Raw genomic sequence first — 21,709 nt, forward strand, 5'->3', positions numbered from 1 at the left:
CTTAAATCGAGTGGGGGCGCCTCCCGCGAGGCCCCCTTTTCATCGTGCACATAGCGGCCTTTGTGTCTGGGGAGACAAAGGCGGCCGGGCCGTGGCTCCTGGCCCGCACCAGACCGCGAGTGTTGGCTCGCCAGCACTCGCATCAAACCGCCACGATAGGGTGTAGCTACACGGGGAATCGCCTCCTTGGTGGTAATAATGTAACGCACACTCTGACCGTGTCGGGGCTCTTTACATAATTGTTACTCTGTGTCTGTCTGCCTCTGTGTGTGTCTGTGTGTGTGTCTGTGTGTATCTGTGTGTGTGCTGCCCCGGATGAAACTGGTTGCCGGATGAGACTGGTTGATGTTGGTGGTTGATAGTCGTGCTGATGGTGGTGGTGGTGGTGGCACCTGGGTCTGTCTCGTGAATTTCCGACGGCTTCACGTGGTCTCAAAGTGCACCTAGCTTGGTACAAGCGTCGTGGTGACGTCACCGCCACTCAGGGGTGGAGTCCGTTGCTGTTGTGTGGTTGGCTGTGTGGTTGTACTCGTGGTGCTGGTGGTGGTGGTGATGAAAGTGGTTGTGATGTTGGTAGTAATTAAAGTGGTGATAATGTTGATGGTGGCGATGATGATGACGATGAAGGAGGTGGTGTTTGTTGGTGGTGGTGATGATGATGGAGGTGGTGCTGGTGGTTATGATTATGATGGCTGTGATACTTGTAGTTCTGCTGATGATGGTGGTGTTCGTTTTGGTTGTACTAACAGTGAAGATGATGGTCGTGGTGATGATGATCGTGGTGATGATGGTAATGATGATGGTGGTGGTGATGATAATGACACGAATAATAGTGATGGTAGTGATGATGATGATGGTTGTACTGATAGTGATGATGATTGTGGCGGATGTAGCCACCGGAATTACAGCGCTGTTGCATCAACAAGTCAGATATAGCATGAGGTGATAGGACAGTTGCTTATGCTTAAAGCAGTCTGAACCTCCCACTCACCTACCCACCTCCACCCACCCACTCACCTCCACCCACTCACCATCTATAAAACGCACAGCTCACACGCGAGACGGACGGAGGAACAGGAACGCCCACGGCCGATCAGTCGCCGCTCCCTTCGCAAACAAAGTGGTTCCTCGCCGTTCGTGTTGCGAGCGTGTCGCTTGCTAACTCGGCAGCCGAATGCGTGGTCTTACACAACGGGACGTCAGGGCTGAATCCTTTATTTCGGTATCGCCCTGGTGCCACGTGGTGGCTGTCAAACGTCGACCCGAATCGCCTTCAAACGTTGGTGTAGACACGCACACGGGCGACTTAAATCCGACTGCGAGCGATCTTCTGGCACCGAAGGTAAGGCGCACTGGGCAGTCAACACGCACGGGTATTGGCAGGGCACGCCACAGCAGGAATCATGGGGCCCAAGCGAACGGTTAGAATCGCAGGAGCTGTCCCGGCTATAAACAGTTCGTAAATGCATTCAAAAGGGGAAGACTCCGAGCGAGCAGTAGAACGCACACGCGAGATGAGACGTCGAATCGATATTCGTCCAGCGGTGGATAGACCACGCTCGCGATGTGAAGCCCACGGTCTGTGTCCGCTTGGGACTTTCACTTAGAGGGGGGAATGGGCGCGTGGCTTATTCGAGAACACGGCCATAGTTGGGGGGGAGGGGGGGATCGTGCTGGTCTCCATCCAGCAACGGGATAGACCACGAAAACGACGACACAATATTGTGTAAGCCGACGGTGCCTCTGAACGGTGCCTAACGGCGTTACACAACGGGACGGAAAAAGAGGAGCACATGGCGTAGAGGACATTCGTCGACTCATGACCTCGTTCAATCCGTAAAATAAGAGTGGCTAGGAGATGTTAACTACCTCGCCTGGTATACAGGAGGTCGTGGGTTCGATCCCGACCCTGATGCCTGATGTGTTTTTGGAGTTTGCGGTGTCTCTCTCTCATCATCATCACAGTGGCTAGGAGATGTTAACTACCTCGCCTGGTATACAGGAGGTCGTGGGTTCGATCCCGACCCTGATGCCTGATGTGTTTTTGGAGTTTGCGGTGTCTCTCTCTCATCATCATCACAGTGGCTAGGAGATGTTAACTACCTCGCCTAGTGTACAGGAGGTCGTGGGTTCGATCCCGACCCTGACTCCTGCTGTGTTTTTGGAGTTTGCGGTGTCTCTCTCTCATCATCATCACAGTGGCTAGGAGATGTTAACTACCTTGTCTGGTATACAGGAGGTCGTGGGTTCGATCCCGACCCTGACTCCTGCTGCATATTTGGAGTTTGCGGTGTGTCTCTCTCTCTCATCATCATCACGGTGGCTAGGAGATGTTAACTACCTCGCTGGGTATACAGGAGGTCGTGGGTTCGATCCCGACCCTGACTCCTGCTGTGTTTTTTGTAATTTGCGGTGTCTCTCTCTCATCATCATCACGGTGGCTAGGAGATGTTAACTACCTCGCCTGGTGTACAGGAGGTCGTGGGTTCGATCCCGACCCTGACGCCTGCTGCTGTATATTTGGAGTTTGCGGTGTCTCTCTCTCCGTTGTCTCGTGGATTTTTTTCTCCGGGTCCTCCAGGTCCCCCCCCCCCCCTCCACATTTTGAATCAACATCACGCGTGTGGAGTATTTGACTGCTGATATAAATTCCCACGAAATGACGAGATGCCCAATTCGTTGAGCGGATCATTTGTGACAGCCACGTCGCTTCTGAAAATTAACTAAATAGCTCAGTGGGCCCTTACCTGGTAACAATAAAAAATATTTATATATAGTTGAGTTTTGAGTGGAACTTGGTCGGAACTACGATGATGATGATGGCGATGTGGACGATGGTCGAGACTAATTACGGAACGAAAGCCCAAGGGAGGAAACGCAGCGTCCGAGCGAAGGAGGACGTCAACCGGGGGGAGATGAAGCGATTAAATGAAACACGGTGGTGTTCAGGTGCTGGCTTGAATTGGTAGATCACGTGTTCGTGAAAGAAGGGGGTGGGGGAGGGATGGAGGTGGTTTAACGGTAAACTATAAACTTTTTATTTCACCAGGTAAGGCCCCCACGAAGCTGCTTCTTTTACAGACGCTAGCTGGCTGTCACAAACGATAGCGGCTCGACGAATTAGCCCCCCCTCGTCGTCACGTGGAGATTTTAGAGCAGGTCGGCAAATACTGTAGACGCGGAACGCCGTGCTTCTCCGCGTGGACGAGAAAAACCAGAGGACCCGGATAAAGATCAACACGACCACGGCGAGAGAGAAACACGCGAACTCCAAATATACAGCCGCAGGTGTCAGGAGTCGGGATCGAACCCGCGGCCTCTTGTATACCAGGCGAGGTAGTTAACATCTCCTAGCTCCCGTAGTGATGGTGAGAGAGAGAGAGAGACACCTAAGTCCCGCTTGACTCCCCTCGATTCCAAACATGTACGGCGTGTACACGAAACACGTGGAATGGCTTTAAAAGTTGTATAACCTCTGTTAGATGTTGATGCCGCCGGTTTTTCACGTTCTGCAGACGTAGATGCAACTAGTTTTTCATATTCTGCAATTGTAGATGCCACTGGTTCTTCACGTTCTGTATATGTAGATGCCACTGGTTCATCATGTTCTATAGATGTAGATGCCATTGGTTTATCATGTTCTATAGATGTAGATGTCACTGGTTCATCATGTTCTATAGATGTAGATGCCACTGGTTCATCATGATCTGTAGATGTAGATGCCACTGGTTCATCATGTTCTATAGATGTAGATGCCACTGATTCATGATGTTCTGTAGATGTAGATGCCACTGGTTCATCATGTTCTATAGATGTAGATGCCACTGGTTCATCATGTTCTGTAGATGTAGATGCCACTGGTTCATCATGTTCTGTAGATGTAGATGCCACTGGTTCATCATGTTCTGTAGATGTAGATGCCACTGGTTCATCATGTTCTGTAGATGTAGATGCCACTGGTTCATAATGTTCTATAGATGTAGATGCCACTGGTTCATCATGTTCTATAGATGTAGCACTGGTTCATCATGTTCTATAGATGTAGATGCCACTGGTTCATCATGTTCTGTAGATGTAGATGCCACTGATTCATGATGTTCTGTAGATGTAGATGCCACTGGGTCATCATGTTCTGTAGATGTAGATGCCACTGGTTCATCATGTTCTGTAGATGTAGATGCCACTGGTTCATCACGTTCTGCAGATGAAGATGCCACTGGTTCATCACGTTCTGCAGATGTAGATGCCACCACCGCCATCTATTGCGCGGTGGTTGAACTTACGACTCTCGTTCCGAGCAGGCAACTGACATACCGGTTTGTTCGTACCTCTGAAAGTTCGTAAGTCGAGTGTTCGTCAGTAGAGGAGTCCCTATACAGCAGCAGGGTCCCTAAGGGATTTTTCACGACTCACAAACGAGGTATATTAGTTTCAATTTTCATTTATTAGTAATAGCCCTGTGAGCCATGCGGCTCTTAAGTCGGGTGCAACCGCAACAAACAACATTTGAATACAGAACATCTTAAAGCGACAACGCGTAACAGAAACATCCTGGTGTTAAATGAAACGCAGGGTGCAGGTGTCATCTGGAACGTTAGGTACAGGCGCACTGCAGCCCCCACAGTTTCGTCTCGTAGTGGCATGAACGCAAGCGAATCGAGCATCAGAAACTTGATTTAGACTGCGTGGAGGAATCCGATAAGCTACGAATCTCTTGTTATCACAGATGGTGGGTCCGCAATGTAAACCTTCGGTAGAACGAGGCGCCGGGGGGATATGGTGGAGCTTGCCAGCAACTGCGCTTGTGTTTTGGTTGAATGATGTAAGTGGAGCTGGGGGGAGGGGAGGAGACCAAGCTGAAACGTGGACCAGCAACTCGGAAAAACGTTTAAATTTTTACCAAACAAGCTTTGAGCAATTGGACGTTCATGAGTGATAAGGAGGCACTTTGACGCGTGGGCTTTCGCGACCGATCCTGTGCAACTCTCGCTGTGGCCCGATGAGGCTGGTGTTGTCGTGCTTACCGGCGAAACGTCGTCACGTGTTGTGCAGTAAGGTTTACTGTCCGACGCACCGGGCAGGAGTGCTCAACTGCTAACGAATTGGCACCTTCTGCTTACGTGACAAACCTTTAACCAACTGGACTTTGACGGGTGGTGGCGGGTTTCACGACACACTTATATGTACGCGCTCCAACTCCCCCCCCCCACAAATAACCTCTTATGGATAAGGAGGCACTGCTGAGGTTACGGATGGGAGTTTAGAAATAACTAAGTTGTCCTTTCGGTGATTGGCAGGAATTGCTATTTTAAGATGATATTTTGTCGTGATGAAGACGGCCCCGTTGAACACACGAGTAGTTTTCCTTGCACCATCATAGCGCAGCACAGCTGCGAACCCGGCGACCCGAGTTCGATTCCCGCTCACGGTAAACCAAAACCGGTGACGGTTCTCTGAACCACTCCTGGGCCTCCTCCCCTAGGTCGACTCGGCCTCAAATGAGTACCTGGTGCGGTGTGTAAAAAAAAAAAACATCGCTACTCGGGAGACAAAGGCGGCCGGGCGTGGTGCTGGCCACCCAAACCCTCAATAGGTGCTCGCTAACAGCACTTGCCCTATCAGTCTGCTGAGGCCTACGCGGGGGATATTTGTCTTTTGTTGATGTCGTCCCTTCGATGTGTTGGCGCGGACGACGTCTCGCAGCGGTCGCGCAGAAAGAGCTGCGGAAGAGTTTTAGAAACGAATTTTTACGTCTTGCAAATTATGCGTGGAACTGTAATCACCAAGTAGTTTGGTTTTTAACGAGTCCTACTGCTTAGAGGGGTGTTTTGTTGTCGCCGGGGTGGGGGGGGGAGCATGAAGCGGAATCTTTGATCAAATTAAACGGGTGGCGATGGTGTAACGAAAATGTGCGAAACAGTACTCATAATCCACGATAATCATACGATTATCGTGGATTATCGCACGATATATCGTAGTATCGCCATCGTATATCGTACGATGTATATCGTAGTATCGCCATCGTATATCGCACGATATATCGTAGTATCGCCATCGTATATCGTACGATGTATATCGTAGTATCGCCATCGTATATCGTACGATGTATATCGTAGTATCGCCATCGTATATCGCACGATATATATCGTAGTATCGCCATCGTATATCGCACGATATATCGTAGTATCGCCATCGTATATCGTACGATGTATATCGGAGTATCGCCATCGTATATCGCACGATATATCGTAGTTCCGCCATCGTATATCGCACGATATATATCGTGGTATCGCCATCGTATTTCGTACGATGTATATCGTGGTATCGCCATTGTATATCGTACTGTAGCCATGCTCACACTGAATAAACAACAATACAAAGCTCACAACATTCGTCAATAACACTTGAACAGCATTTGCTCTGAATAAAGGGTTATTACCTGAAACGTCGCCTATTGTCTATACATACAAAGCTCTCAAGGCCTGTTGTTGTTGTTCGCGTGCCACTGCCAATGTAGGGCCATCATCACCACCACCACCACCACCAAATCCTTTACCGTTACAAACTACGTCTTCTAAATACTCTTTGGTTCTTTCGGTAAAGTCACGTGGGTAGAAAAGTAACAGATCACGTGACGTTTCGATCGCAACACAAGCAACCGTCATCAGGTGGGACAATCACAGCAAGAACAAACTGCTGACGTAGGCGAGAGATCTGCCGTGGTCATATCGTAGGCCTCGCTTGCTTCAGCAGTTTGTGCTTGCTGCTGTGGTTGTCCCACCTGATGACGATTGCTTGTGTGGCGATCGAAACGTCACGTGATCTATAATTATTCTTCTACCTCCGCGATGACTTTACCGAAAGATCCAAAGAGTACGGAATTCATGCAGCCACGAGAGCTTCAAATCAAGATTATGACGGCTCTAAAAATCTGTTGTTGTGCATTACCGCTAACCAGATGAAAGGAGAAACGCAAAAACAACCGGTTACCGCTTTGGCGTGCACGCAACACCACAGTCAGTCGATGTGGTGGGGTCAAGTGTGGGCGCCCAGCGTGGAAGAGTAGGCCAAGTACCCTCGAGCGCTCCCTCCAGCGCAGGGGTCGGCATCCCCTGCGGCTCCGGAGCCGCGTGCCGCTTTGTGACGTCAAGATGCCTCTTTGTGACGTCGTCTGTTCAGGACCCACCACCACCGTCTCGTGGTCACCACCACGGTGCGTTGTGTGCACCCTCTCGGGATATTAAGTGGGGGGTTTTAATTTCATTTTTACCGAATTCTACAAAAATGCCTCCGTTGTTGTTGTTTGGTTGCCAACCTCCTGGTCTGGTGGAGGCACCTCCACCCCCCTTTCGCGAACAGTGCAGTTGCAGGGGTTGCGCCTTTACCTCTTCACGAGTGCGTGTGTGTGTGTAGTAGGTGTCTGTGGTCACGTGTGTGTGGTAGGTGTCCGTGGTCACGTGTGTGTAGTAGGTGTCCGTGGTCACGTGTGTGTAGTAGGTGTATGTGGTCACGTGTGTGTAGTAGGTGTCTGTGGTCACGTGTGTGTAGTAGGTGTCCGTGGTCACGTGTGTGAAGTAGGTGTCCGTGGTCACGTGTGTGTAATAGGTGTCTGGTCACGTGTGTGTAGTAGGTGTATGTGGTCACGTGTGTGTAGTAGGTGTCCGTGGTCACGTGTGTGTAGTAGGTGTATGTGGTCACGTGTGTGTAGTAGGTGTCTGTGGTCACGTGTGTTTAGTAGGTGTCTGTGGTCACGTGTGTGTAGTAGGTGTCTGTGGTCACGGCAGAGTGGTCAAGTGACGCGGCGAGCTCCGTCTTTACTGTACACCACCGTCATCATCGTCACCATCATTGTATCCCCACTTCCAATTAGCACTGTTGGCTATGGACAGTGCAAACAAAGTTGTACATGCATATAGTATAATGGACCCCGCAGTGGCGAAATGTTAACTACCTCGCCTGGTATACAGGAGGTCGTGGGTTCGATCCCGACCCTGATGCCTAATGTGCTTTTGGAGTTTGCGTGTCTCTCTCTCATCATCATCACAGTGGCTAGGAGATGTTAACTACCTCGCCTAGTGTACAGGAGGTCGTGGGTTCGATCCCGACCCTGACTCCTGCTGTGTTTTTGGAGTTTGCGGTGTCTCTCTCTCATCATCATCACAGTGGCTAGGAGATGTTAACTACCTTGTCTGGTATACAGGAGGTCGTGGGTTCGATCCCGACCCTGACTCCTGCTGCATATTTGGAGTTTGCGGTGTGTCTCTCTCTCTCATCATCATCACGGTGGATAGGAGATGTTAACTACCTCGCCGGGTATACAGGAGGTCGTGGGTTCGATCCCGACCCTGACTCCTGCTGTGTTTTTTGTAATTTGCGGTGTCTCTCTCTCATCATCATCACGGTGGCTAGGAGATGTTAACTACCTCGCCTGGTGTACAGGAAGTCGTGGGTTCGATCCCGACCCTGACGCCTGCTGCTGTATATTTGGAGTTTGCGTATCTCTCTCATCATCATCACGGTGGCTAGGAGATGTTAACTACCTCGCCTGGTGTACAGGAGGTCGTGGGTTCGATCCCGACCCTGACGCCTGCTGCTGTATATTTGGAGTTTGCGGTGTCTCTCTCTCCGTTGTCTCGTGGATTTTTTTCTCCGGGTCCTCCAGGTCCCCCCCCCCCCCCCCTCCACATTTTGAATCAACATCACGCGTGTGGAGTATTTGACTGCTGATATAAATTCCCACGAAAATTAACTAAATAGCTCAGTCGTGAGAATTTTTATTGTTTTATATATATTTTATTATTTTATTGTTTCCCTTCAACGTGACTTTACCGAAAGAGCTAAGAATATGAATTACTGCAGTCACGAAAGCTTTAAATCATGTCTTATGGTTGTTATTATTTGACTTGCATCCCACTGGGATGTTTTGCACACAGCGTTGATATATGGTGTGTTATCTGGATTTTTCTGTTGCATGTAGTCACTTTCAGATGTTTCTCTTGTTCATATTTGTGTTTTGTTGCGAGTCAAGAGCCAAATGGCTCACGGGGGGTTCTATCTAATAAATGAAACTGAAAATTTGCATCAAGCAATTTCACATTCAGGTGGTCAGGCCAGATAACCGCGGTCGGAGCAAGCGGAGTGTACCGCTGTGATGTTCACTTTCGTGTTTTGTGGATCGGGGCATTGCGTCCTTCCACGTTGGACTACGTGTCTGTCCTGAGTGACTCACAGTCTCACGCTACTGGAGATTTTTTTTAAAATTTTCCACGAGCCCAGCAGGTATCAGCCTCTGCTGCCGCTGAAGCTTTGTCCAGCGGATGCGGTTTAGGGTGGGACGTTCAAACCCAGGTGTTCTTGCTGCGTGTGGCTCTTTCACAACAAGCTGGTGTTTGTCCGCGAGATCTTTTGAATTCTATTCCGGCGTCGTTGTCGGTTAAGCGCACGGATCCAAAACGGACGTGCCGTGACCTTGCAAGCGACGGCGAGTGGACGTCATCGTGATGAGTGGGGAGAGGCGACTGCTCCACCCCCACTCCCCCCACCCCCAACGATTCTAAGCACGTTCCCCTTGCTCTGTGTGTGTCACCATGGCGTGGCATTTCTCTTTTCTCGCCGGACACCGGAGAGCCCCCATCAGCGCCCGCCACGGCCGTGTCCCCCGTCTATCGTGGTCCGTGCCACGGGAACGCCGCCGCCGCCACCAACCCCGCCCCAACGTTTGTTCTTTCTCTCTCTTTCTCTCTCCAGGAATCTGCCTGCCCGAGGATCGTTGAGGGTACCTGCGTCCTCTACCCGTAGCCGCCGAGATGGCGGGGAAAGGGAAGGAGAGCGACGGATTTGACCTGACGCCAACCTTCATTCCCGAGCGAGGTAAACGGTCCCACCGGGCTCTTTGTTTTTAGCGGTGCCCACGCGAAATCCCAAACACTCATCCGTCGCTCCAGTCGGCCAAACGTCCCCAATGCAGCACCGCCAGCAGCAGCAGCGGCGGCGGCAGCGGCAGCAGCCTCTTGGGAAGTAGTCCTTGGGACTCGGTGAGGCATGATCGTAAATAAATCGCACCACCACCACGAAGTCAAGCCGGGGTTGAGCCTGGACAGTGCTCGGATGGGGTGACCACCGTGCATGCCAGGTGCTATAGGCTCCTGCTGCTGCTGCTGCTGGGATGCTTGGCGGGCAGCAGAGGACAGGGTAGCCCCCCCCCCGCCGCCCCCACTGTTGTTGTGCTGTACTCTCTGCGCCGCCCGTCTTCACCAAACCCGCACTGACCAGCACGGTGAAGTACGGTCAAATAACGCCGCGCCACTCGCGCGAGGCCCTAGTCCAGCGGTGGACTGAGAGCGGCGTCGCCGTGAGGCTTCCCCGTGACCTGGTTTCATGACGTCATCCTGAGTCACGGCCAAGTGGCCTGGCGCTTGATTCTCTTTCTGCGTGCGGTGTTTATTTAACCTTTGTGTGTGCCTCTGTGTGTGTGTGTCTTTGTGGGGAGCGATAGTGTAGCGGTTAGCGCTACGCTACGCTATGAACCTGGCGACCCGGGTTCGATTCCCGCTCATGGCCAACACCAGTGACGATAATCTGAACCGGTCCCGGGCCTCCCCTAGGTCGACTCAGCCTCAAATGAGTACCTGATGCGGTGTGTAAACATTGCCACTAAGGAGACAAAGGCAGTCGGGCGTGGTGCTGGCCACCCACCTCCTCGTGTACCGTTACCGGCCTTCATAGGTGCTCGCTAACAGCACTTGCCCCTACAGTCTGTTAAGGCTATACGGGGGATCTTTTTTTCTTTGTTTTGTGTGTCTGTGTGTGTGTGTCGTGTGTGTGTGTGTGTGTATGTCTGTGTGTGTCGTGTGTGTGTGTGTATGTCTGTGTGTGTCGTGTGTGTGTGTGTATGTCTGTGTGTGTCGTGTGTGTGTGTGTATGTCTGTGTGTGTCGTGTGTGTGTGTGTATGTCTGTGTGTGTCGTGTGTGTGTGTGTATGTCTGTGTGTGTCGTGTGTGTGTGTGTATGTCTGTGTGTGTCGTGTGTGTATGTCTGTGTGTGTACACGTTGAACGTCTTTCGCGCCGTCCGTAGACAGCCGAGCTAATCGGAGGGCGGGGGAAGGACAATAAACTAAACACACACGCAAAGCATTTTTGGCTTCAGTGGCCTTTCTAATAACCTTTGTGTGTGTGTGTACCGTGCATACACGACTGTTTGTGTGTGTGTCGTATGTGTACATGTACACATGTTGGGAGCGGTGGCGCAGCGGTTAGCGCATTTAGCTGCGGAGCCGGCGACCCGAGTTAGATTCCCACTCGCGGCCAACATGGGTGACGATTATCTGAACCGGTCCTGGGCCACCCCTAGGTCGACTCAGCCTCAAATGAGTACCTGGTGCGGTGTGTAGTAAACATCGTCACTGGGGGAGACAAAGGCGGCCCGGCGTGGTGCTGGCCACCCACCCCCTCGTGTGCCGTGCCGGCCTTCGTAGTGCCCCAACAGTCTGTTAAGGCTACACGGGGGGATCTTTGTCTCGTGGAGAGCCATGGCGCAGCAGCTAGCACGCTGACCTCTGAAGCCAACGACCCAAGTTAGATTCCCACTCCTCCCCTAGGTCGACTCGGCTTCGAATGAGCACCTACCTGGTGGGGTTGGCAAACCGCAGTAAACGTGGAGCGTTGGGGCGACGTTGGGCCAATGTTGGATCGACGTTGGGCCAACGTTGGATCGACGTTGGGCCAACGTTGGATCGACGTTGGGCCAACGTTGGATCGACGTTGGGCCAACGTTGGATCGACGTTGGGCCAACGTTGGATCGACGTTGTGCCAACGTTGGGGCGACGTTGGATCAACGTTGGATCGACGTTGGATCAACGTTGGATCGACGTTGGGCCAACGTTGGATCGACGTTGGGCCAACATTGGCATGTTAACTGCGCGTTGTGTGTGTGTGTGTACGTTGTGAACTTCTTTCGCACCGTACGTCGCCAACTGTGCCAATCGGAGGTGCGGCGCAAGACCTCAATAGGCGCTCCCTGACAGCGCCGGGGTGGGGGGCACGGGGGGGCCCCCTTTTTTTTTGCGTTGCAGGTAGCGTCAAGAATGGCTTCCACAACGCGGGCTTCGAGCGAGACGTGGCAGAGGAGGTCACGAAGAAGGCGGAGAAGTGAGTCCACGGTTCCGCTGTGACCCAATGAGGGGCGACCTGTCGCTGTGTACCAATGAGGGGCGACCTGTCGCTGTGACCCAATGAGGGGCGACCTGTCGCTGTGAACCAATGAGGGGCGACCTGTCGCTGTGACCCAATGAGGGGCGACCTGTCGCTGTGACCCAATGAGGGGCGACCTGTCGCTGTGAACCAATGAGGGGCGACCTGTCGCTGTGACCCAATGAGGGGCGACCTGTCGCTGTGACCCAATGAGGGGCGACCTGTCGCTGTGACCCAATGAGGGGCGACCTGTCGCTGTGACCCAATGAGGGGCGACCTGTCGCTGTGACCCAATGAGGGGCGACCTGTCGCTGTGACCCAATGAGGGGCGACCTGTCGCTGTGACCCAATGAGGGGCGACCTGTCGCTGTGACCCAATGAGGGGCGACCTGTCGCTGTGAACCAATGAGGGGCGACCTGTCGCTGTGACTGTCGGCGGTTGCCCATCGCCACCCGCGCACGTGCAGGGGGAGCGGCGGAGTCGGCGGTGCCGATGGGTTGGGGGGAGGGGGGTGGCCATTGAGCGGTGGAAGACGAAGACTCGGAATCCCGATTTTACGCTCGAGATTTCCTGTGCGCTATGCAGCCTTTTTTTTAGAAGGGTGTCCAGTCAGGGTGGCGGAGCAGAGAGTTACAACAACAATACAACAACAACAATACAACAACAACTACAACAACCAACAACGATAGGAGTGCAAAGTACAGGGAAGGGGAAACAAAGCGCAAAAAATTAACTTAAACTGCACTTTCACACGTAGGCTTTCGCGACCAGTGTTATTTATAATAAAGGTATTTGGGTTCGATCGCGTTATTTATAAATGTGTCGCAACCCTCCACCACTCGACATGGCCAATCAGCAAGCGAGTGTCACGTTGACAAAAGGCAAATTGTTCACTACTTTAGCCCACCGGTGTGTTGAAGAGTGAATCCACAACGTTTAGAAGTATAATGCAATACAACACAGAGTCGGCTAACATAACAGTCAACACCCTACCTGGTTGATTATCTTTCTTCCAAAGAGTGCTAAATATGAGAGAGAGAGAGACTAAATACAGACATGGAGACACACAGACAGACACATAAGCAGAGAGAAACACAGAGAGAGAGACACACATAGGCACAGTGTTGTGTATTACTTAACAACACGCTTCCAGGCTGCGCTGAGTCTACAGCGATCACAGCGATTGAAATTGCGTCTCTCCCCCCTCCCCATCTCTCTCTCCCCCCTCCATCTCTCCCCCTCCCCATCTCTCTCCCCCCCCCCCCCCATCTCTCTCCCCCCCCCCCATATCTCTCCCCCCCCCCCATATTTCTCTCCCCCCTCCCCATCTCTCTCTCCCCCCTCCATCTCTCCCCCCTCCCCATCTCTCTCTCCCCCTCCCCATCTCTCTCCCCCCCCCCATATCTCTCTCCCCCCCCCCCCATATCTCTCCCCCCCCCCATATTTCTCTCCCCCCTCCCCATCTCTCTCCCCCCCCCCATATCTCTCCCCCCCCCCCCATATTTCTCTCCCCCCTCCCCATCTCTCTCCCCCCCATCTCTCCCCCCCCCATCTCTTCCCCCCCATCTTTCCCCCCCCCATATCTCTCTCCCCCCTCCCCATCTCTCTCCCCCCCCCCCCGTCTCTCTCCCCCCCATCTCTCTCCCCCCATATCTCTCCCCCTCCCCATCTCTCTCCCCCCTCCCCATCTCTCTCCCCCCTCCCCATCTCTCTCCCCCCCATCTCTCTCCCCCCATATCTCTCCCCCCTCCCCATCTCTCTCCCCCCTCCCCATCTCTCTCCCCCCTCCCCATCTCTCTCCCCCCTCCCCATCTCTCTCCCCCCTCCCCATCTCTCTCCCCCCCCATATCTCTCCCCCCCCCCGTCTCTCTCCCCCCCCCGTCTCTCTCCCCCCCCCCCCCATCTCTCTCCCCCCCATCTCTCTCCCCCCCATCTCTCTCCCCCCCCCGTCTCTCCCCCCCCCCCCATATCTCTCCCCCCCCATATCTCTCCCCCCCCATCTCTCCCCCCCCCGTCTCTCTCCCCCCCCCCCGTCTCTTCCCCCCCCCATCTCTCCCCCCCCTCCATCTCTTTCCCCCCCCCGTCTCTTCCCCCCCCATCTCTCCCCCCCCTCCATCTCTTTCCCCCCCATCTCTTCCCCCCCCATCTCTCCCCCCCCCCCATATCTCTCCCCCCCCCATCTCTCTCCCCCCCCATCTCTCCCCCCCCCATCTCTTCCCCCCCCCCATCTCTCCCCCCCCCATATCTCTCCCCCCCCATCTCTCCCCCCCCCCATATCTCTCCCCCCCCCCATCTCTCCCCCCCCCATATCTCTCCCCCTCCATCTCTCTCCCCCCCCATCTCTCCCCCCCCATCTCTTCCCCCCCCCCATCTCTCCCCCCCCTCCATCTCTTTCCCCCCCCACCCAATCAGAGACAAGAAGGACAAGAGGCCAAAGGGGGCAGTAGGCGTACTGGAAGTGGTAATTATAATTACTGTACTGCATATATATCTATATATGTATAGTTATTATATATATACACAGGTAAAACATTGCTTCTACCTGCGTCTTGTCTCCGCGTCATTGTGTATCGATGTCTCCGTGTCAATGTTACTGTATCAATATGTCCGTGTCTCCGTGCCGTTGTCTCCGTGCCATTGTCTCCGTGCCGATGTCTCCGTGCCGTTGTCTCCGTGCCGATGTCTCCGTGCCGATGTGTCCGTGCCCGTAGTTCCGGTTCGCCGACGGCCTGGACGTGGCCCTCATGATCGTGGGCCTCGTGTCTTCGATGGCTCACGGAGGAGCCCTCCCCATCATGATCATCGTGTTCGGCCAAATGACCGACAGCTTCGTCCGCAGCGGCATCAACGGTGGGGGGGGGGGGGGGTCACGACCTCGCGATTCACGACCTTTATTCAGACCGGAGGAAATCCGATGACCCATGAAGCTCTTTTACACAGGCGTCCAGATTCGCTCTCTTCACCTCTCGTTCTCTCCGTCTCTCGCCGTCGGTCTGACGCTGCCGTGACGCTCTTTTGGCGCGACTGCGGGGGGGCCGCAGCGACTCTGGCCCCCCGTGATGATTCAACCGGATTCTCAAAGACTCACTAGAGTCACTTGGAGAAGGGATGTCGGAGGTAGCTCTGTGGATATATTATCTACTTCTGCGGGTCATTCTCTAACATGGGGAAGTGGGTTAGACTTTGACTTAAAGCTTTCGTGACTGCAGGAATTCATATTCTTGGTTCTTTCGGTAAAGTCACGTAGATGGAAATAAATAAGAAAAAAATAAAAAAATGAAGCAAAATACCCACGGCGTTCCGATCGCGACACAAGCGGCCTTCATCCGGGCGGAGAGACCGAGCTAAAAAGAAAAAAAAGACCGCTTTAATTTTTATTTTATTTTATTCTATTATTTTTATTTTCATCTACGTGACGTCACCGAAAGAACTAAGAACATGGGAAGTGGGACCAGCGTCACGTGAAGAAGAGACCTCGGAAGTAGCTCTGCGATATCCGCTTCTGCGGGCCGCTCTCTGCTCACGTGGAGGCGTCCGTGACGCCTCGATGCCGGCAGAGGCGATCCGGGGGATCCAAAGCGCGGAGAGAATCGATGCGAAGCCTCCTCTCTCCTCCATCTCTCTCGCTCGGTGCGTGTGTGTGTGTGCGTGCCTGTACCTGTGGGGAGCGGTGGTGCAGCAGTTAGCGCTGCGATGCGCTACGAACCCGGCGGCGCGAGTTCCATTCTCGCGCACGGCCAACGCCGGCGACGATTATCTGAACCGGTTCTGGGACTCCCCTAGGCCGACTCGGCCTCAAATGAGTACCTGGTGCGGTGTGTAGTAAACATCGCCACTTGGGGAGACAAAGGCGGCCGGGCGCGCGGTGCTGGCCACCCACCCCCTTCGTGCGCCGTGCCGGCCTTCGTAGGTGCTGCTCGCTAACGGCACTTGCCCCAACAGTCTGTTGAGGCTACACGGGGGACCTTTGTGTGTAATCCGCGTGGAGTCTCCGCGTGATCAACTCTCGGTGTTCTTCTCCGTGCGCCCTGTCCTGTGCCACAGCCACGGTCCCCGGGGGCGCCAACGGCACCAACGTCACCGTCCCGTCGGCGAACCTCAGCGCCACCGACATGGGCGACTTGCTGCAGTCCGAGATGTCGAAGTGAGCGTCGTCGTCGTCGTCATCATGATCGTCATTGTCGTCGTCGTCATCGTCGTCATCATGATCGTCATTGTCGTCGTCGTCATCGTCGTCATCATGATCGTCATTGTCGTCGTCGTCATCGTCGTCGCCCTTGTCCTGCGGCGTCGTCGTCGTCATCGTCATTGTCGTCATCGTCGTCGCCCTTGTCCTGCGGCGTCGTCGTCATCGTCGTCATCATGATCGTCGTCGTCGTCATCGTCGTCATCGTCGTCATCGTCGTCATCATGATCGTCATTGTCGTCGTCGTCATCGTCGTCGTGATGATCGTCATTGTCGTCGTCGTCATCGTCGTTTTGGTCAATGTCACGGTCATCATCCTCGCCATGATCGTCATCATCATCATCATCGTCGTCATGGGTCTTAATGATAATCACCGCCATCATCATCATCATCTTGGTCAGCAACGACATGATCATCTTTGTCACGGTTATCCTTACCGCCATCATCATCATTGTGGTGCAGCAGCAGCAAGCGCAACAGGAGCAGCAGGAACAGGAACAGCAGCAACAGTAGCAGCAGTAGCTGCCAGAGCAGTGGCAGCAGGAACAGCATCAGGAGCAGCAGTAGCAGCAGCAGGAACCAGAACAGCAGTGGTGGCAGGAGCAGCAGTAGCAGCAGGAACAGCATCAGGAGCAGCAGCAGGCGTGGCAGCAGGATGATCAGCAGTAACAGCAACAGGAACCGGAACAACAGTGGTGGCAGCAGCAGGCGTGGCAGCAGGATGAGCGGCAGTAGCAGCAACAGGAACAGCAGCAGTAGCAGCAGGAACAGGAACAACAGCGGTGGCAGCTGCAGTGGCAGCAGGAACAGCATCAGGATCAGCAGCAGGCGTGGCAGCAGGATGATCAGCAGTAGCAGCAGGAACAGGAGCAGCAGCAGTGGCAGCAGCAGTGGCAGCAGGAACAGCATCAGGATCAGCAGCAGGCGTGGCAGCAGGATGATCAGCAGTAGCAGCAGGAACAGGAGCAGCAGCAGTGGCAGCAGCAGTGGCAGCAGGAACAGCATCAGGAGCAGCAGCAGGCGTGGCAGCAGGATGATCAGCAGTAGCAGCAGGAACAGGATCAGCAGCGGTAGCAGCAGGAACAGGAGCAGCAGTGGTGGCAGCAGCAGTGGCAGCAGGAACAGCATCAGGACCAGCAGCAGGCGTGGCAGCAGGATGATCAGCAGTAGCGGCAACAGGAACCGGAACAACAGCGGTGGCAGCAGCAGGTGTGGCAGCAGGATGAGCAGCAGTAGCAGCAACAGGAACAGCAGCAGTAGCAGCAGGATGAGCAGCAGTAGCAGCAATAGGAACCGGAACAACAGCGGTGGCAGCAGCAGGCGTGGCAGCAGGATGAGCAGCAGTAGCAGCAACAGGAACAGCAGCAGTAGCAGCAGGATGAGCAGCAGTAGCAGCAACAGGAACCGGAACAGCAGCGGTGGCAGCAGCACCTTCCGAAGCGATGCCCACTACGTGCCAACATCAGACGTTTCAAATGGTTATGATGATACCACGACTCGTAATAATGATCAAGCAGCGCAAGGGTTCCTCCTTTTTCAAAGCTCAAGTTTTAATCTTGTCAGGGGGCGCAAGCCGACGGCTGGTGGAGGCCACGGCAGCTCTTAGGGTGAGGGTTATTAGTCCGGCAGCGGATTGAACACGTCGCTCGCGATTTGACGACGACGTAGTTCGACCCCATCCCTGGGCGAGCAGGCCTCAACGCCGCAACGTTTTAGCGGAGACGAACCGGCAACGGTCCGGCGGGCCCCACCTCGCCGGCATCTGGGAGCCGGCCGCAAAGTGGGAGGGGGTGGTGCCCCGGGGGGCGATGGAAGTAACTTTGGCAACGGTGGAGAATGCGGGAGGAGAGCGGGAGATCGCGCATTGCTCCTCTCGCCTCCTGAACCCTGACCCCTCCACGCCCGCCCGCCCTGGCCTGCGCAGGTACGCGTGGTACTACGTGGCCATCGGCTGCGCCGTGCTGGTGTCCGCGACGCTGCAGGTGTCGTGCTGGATGCTAGCGGCGGCGCGCCAGTGCCACCGCATCCGCCACCACTTCTTCCGCGCGATCCTCCACCAGGAGATGAGCTGGTTCGACACGACGCAGATCGGCGAGCTGGGCTCGCGACTCACCGAGTGAGCGCCGCACACGCACACGGGAGTCGCTCGCACGCCAAGTCGCGCACGCGCGGAGTCACGTACGTGCACACTGAGTCACGTACACATGGAGTAAAGTACACGCACGCCGTGTGCCCCCTACCGTGCAAACTCGTGAGATTTTAGACGCCCAGCGCTCCGCTCGTTGTTGTGAGCGTTGCTCCTCCGCCCTCCGCTGTTGCTGGAGGGCGACTGCTTCCAACTGCCCAGTAGCAGCAGCAGCAGCAGCAACAGCAGCGTCCTTCACCAACTTCCCCCCTCCTTGATACCGCCGGTACCGGTCACAGAAAGCTCGCGGTGTCACAAGCGCCATCCTGTTAATGGCACCATCACTCATCCCCTCTCCCACCCCCACCTCCGTCTCTCTCTCTCTGCCATCCTCCTATCGCACAGCGACATCAACACCATCAACGACGGCATCGGTGACAAGATCAGCCTGTTCATGCAGTTCTTCTCCTCCTTCATCGTCGGCTTCATCATCGGCTTCGCCCACGGCTGGAAGCTCACGCTCGTCATCCTCTCCGTGAGCCCGCTGCTCGCCATCTGCGCCTCGATGCTCGCCAAGGTGAGGACGGCGACGCTCCATCGGCGAACGGGCTGGCGGTCACGGCGTGGGCCACGTCTTGACCGCCCGCTCGCTCGCCCGCTCGATCGTTCATTCGTCGACCGTTCGCTCGTTCGCTCGATCGGTCACTCGCCCGATCGCTCGTTCGCTCGATCGGTCACTCGCCCGATCGCTCAATCGGTCACTCGCCCGATCGCTCGCCCGCTCGATCGGTCACTCGCCCGATCGCTCATTCGCTCGATCGGTCACTCGCCCGATCGCTCGTTCGCTCGCCTGCTAGATTGGCTGGATGAGCTCACGCGCTCGCTCCTCTAACCCTCCGTTGTTGTTAGGCGACTGTGTCCCAGTAGCGATTTGGCACAGTTGGCTATGTACGATGCGGAAGAAATTCAATGTACACACACACACACAAACGTGGCCACGTGCTATCGTGCACCGTGGCGGCCTTCATAAGATGCCCGCTAACAGCACTTGCCCCAGCGGGTCTGTCTGTCTCTACGGGTGACCTTTGTCTTTGTGTGCGCGTGTGTGTGTGTGTGTGCCCGCGTACACCAGCTGCTGGGCTCGCTGACGACAGCCGAACTGACCGCGTACGCCAAGGCTGGAGCCGTGGCCGAGGAGATCCTGATGGCCATCAGGACGGTGGTGGCCTTCGGAGGTCAGCAGAAAGCCGTCGACAGGTGAGCACACGGGCACCACCCCCCCCCCCCCACCACTGCCCCCCCTGTAATGGTGATTTAAGTCGCCCCCTTTTTATGTAATTTTGCACATGCGCCGTCACTCTATTAACCCTTTCCCGTTCCGATGACGTACGCGATGACGTACGCGTGCCTCATCGGTCCTTGTTACGATTCCGTTGCCCCGCTCCCCTCCACCCACCAAAGAAGACCGCCTGGTCCCAACGAATCCCACCAGCCCCCCCCCCCCCCCCCCCACGCTTAGATTACAGAGGCCACGATACGCAGAGAGGTCACGATACGCAGAGAGGTCACGATACGCAGAGAGGTCACGATACGCAGAGAGGTCACGATACGCAGAGAGGTCACGATACGCAGAGAGGTCACGATACGCAGAGAGGTCACGATACGCAGAGAGGTCACGATACGCAGAGAGGTCACGATACTCCGGGGAGCTTGCCTCCCCCTCCACCTCCCCACCTCCTCCATTGGCCTTGGCCTGCACGGTGTCCACTCCACAGCCCCTCCCGCGGGGCATCCTCGCTGTTGTCATCATTGTCATTGGGAGAGATGCGCAGGGACGCCGCCACGCTCACCGCCTCGCTCACCGCCACGCTCACGGTGACGCTCACCGCCTCGCTCACCGCCTCGCTCACCGCCACGCTCACCGCCACGCTCACCGCCTCCCGTTCCTGTGCTCGTCGCCGTTGTTCCGCACGCCGCGCCGGCGCCGCTGTCCAGGTACAACAAGAACCTGCACGACGCCAGCACGATGGGCATGAAGAAGGCCGTGGCCACCAACCTGTCGTTCGGACTCACGCAGTTCATCATCTTCGGCTCGTACGCCCTCGCCTTCTGGTACGGCACAAAGCTGGTGATCGAAGAGCCCGAGAACTACACCATCGGACGCGTGCTCATCGTGAGTCACACCGCCGCCACCACAGCCACCGCAGCCACCGCAGCACCGCTTCCGCCAGCCTTAGATTGCCGAGGTCACAATGCACCTTCACACCACCACCGCCGCCACCACACCACCTCGGATTGCTGAGGTCACGGGGCATACGCTGGGAATCTTTTTTGCCTTTTGCCCTGCAGGTGTTTTTCTCCGTCCTCATCGGCGCCTTCTCGCTGGGACAAGGAGCTCCTAACCTTGAGAGCTTTTCCAACGCCCGCGGTGCAGCGTTCACCGTCTTCCAGATCATAGACAAGGTGACGACGACGCCGCCGCCGACATCCGTGGCCTCTACATGCACACAAAAAAAAAAACAGACTGTGTAGGGGCAAGCGCCGTTAGCGAGCGGCGCCTGTGAAGGCCGACACGGCACACGAGGGGGGTGGGTGGCCAGCACCACGCCGGGGCCACCTTTGTCTCCCTCGTGGCGACGTTTACCACGCGCCGCGCCAGATATTTTCACACACGCACGGCTCGATCCACCTGCGGGACTTCTGCCTTGCTCTAAAGCCAGCACTTCTTCTTGACCTGGGGTGCACGCCGCACCCCCTGGGTAATTAATCGGACACACGCATTTATTTGACATTGCACATTGTCTTTAATGATTGAGAACCAAAAAAGATGCTGCAATGCTGCAAGCGAATGTTGGAGAGAACCACTGGCCTCAGCTGACGTTCGTGAACTTGCGAGCCACGGTGCAAACTCCGGTCGTCCTCGCGAGCAGCAGCAGCAGCGGCGGCGGCGGCCTTCAGATGCGCTTCTGTGGCCGTCCGGAACGTGCTTCTGATAGTAGGAAGCCACTGGGAGGCTATGCCCTGAAAAATCATCATGATCTCGATTGCAAACTCATTTCTTTAAAACTGCCTTTTGTGTGTGTTAGTTTGGGTGTCCTTCTCCCGCACCTTCGGTTAGCGCGGTTGGCGACGTAAGGCGCAAAAGAAGTTCTGCATGCACAAATACGCAGACTCGCACAGAGACCCATAGGCTCGCACAGAGACCC

The 21,709-nt window shown here is 55.1% G+C and overlaps 1 protein-coding gene across 1 annotated transcript in view; it reads left to right on the forward strand.

Annotated features, from left to right (window-relative positions):
- Positions 1–1,049: 1,049 nt before the first annotated feature.
- Positions 1,050–21,709, forward strand: part of LOC116954780 (ATP-dependent translocase ABCB1-like) — a 44,057-nt gene continuing 23,397 nt past the window's right edge. Inside the window, exons 1-11 of the mRNA XM_032975580.2 lie at positions 1,050–1,342; positions 9,748–9,870; positions 12,074–12,149; positions 14,605–14,653; positions 14,904–15,042; positions 16,237–16,336; positions 18,303–18,494; positions 18,909–19,080; positions 19,636–19,760; positions 20,499–20,676; positions 20,853–20,966. Coding sequence (XP_032831471.2) covers positions 9,807–9,870; positions 12,074–12,149; positions 14,605–14,653; positions 14,904–15,042; positions 16,237–16,336; positions 18,303–18,494; positions 18,909–19,080; positions 19,636–19,760; positions 20,499–20,676; positions 20,853–20,966 — 1,209 coding nt within the window. The 5' untranslated portion in view covers positions 1,050–1,342; positions 9,748–9,806. The remainder of the gene's footprint in view (positions 1,343–9,747; positions 9,871–12,073; positions 12,150–14,604; positions 14,654–14,903; positions 15,043–16,236; positions 16,337–18,302; positions 18,495–18,908; positions 19,081–19,635; positions 19,761–20,498; positions 20,677–20,852; positions 20,967–21,709) is intronic.

The sequence above is a fragment of the Petromyzon marinus genome, chromosome 56 (assembly GCF_048934315.1).
Source record: "Petromyzon marinus isolate PM22_M1 ecotype Great Lakes invasive population chromosome 56, UKy_Petmar_22M1.pri1.0, whole genome shotgun sequence".
Classification (NCBI taxonomy): Eukaryota; Metazoa; Chordata; class Hyperoartia; order Petromyzontiformes; family Petromyzontidae; genus Petromyzon; species Petromyzon marinus.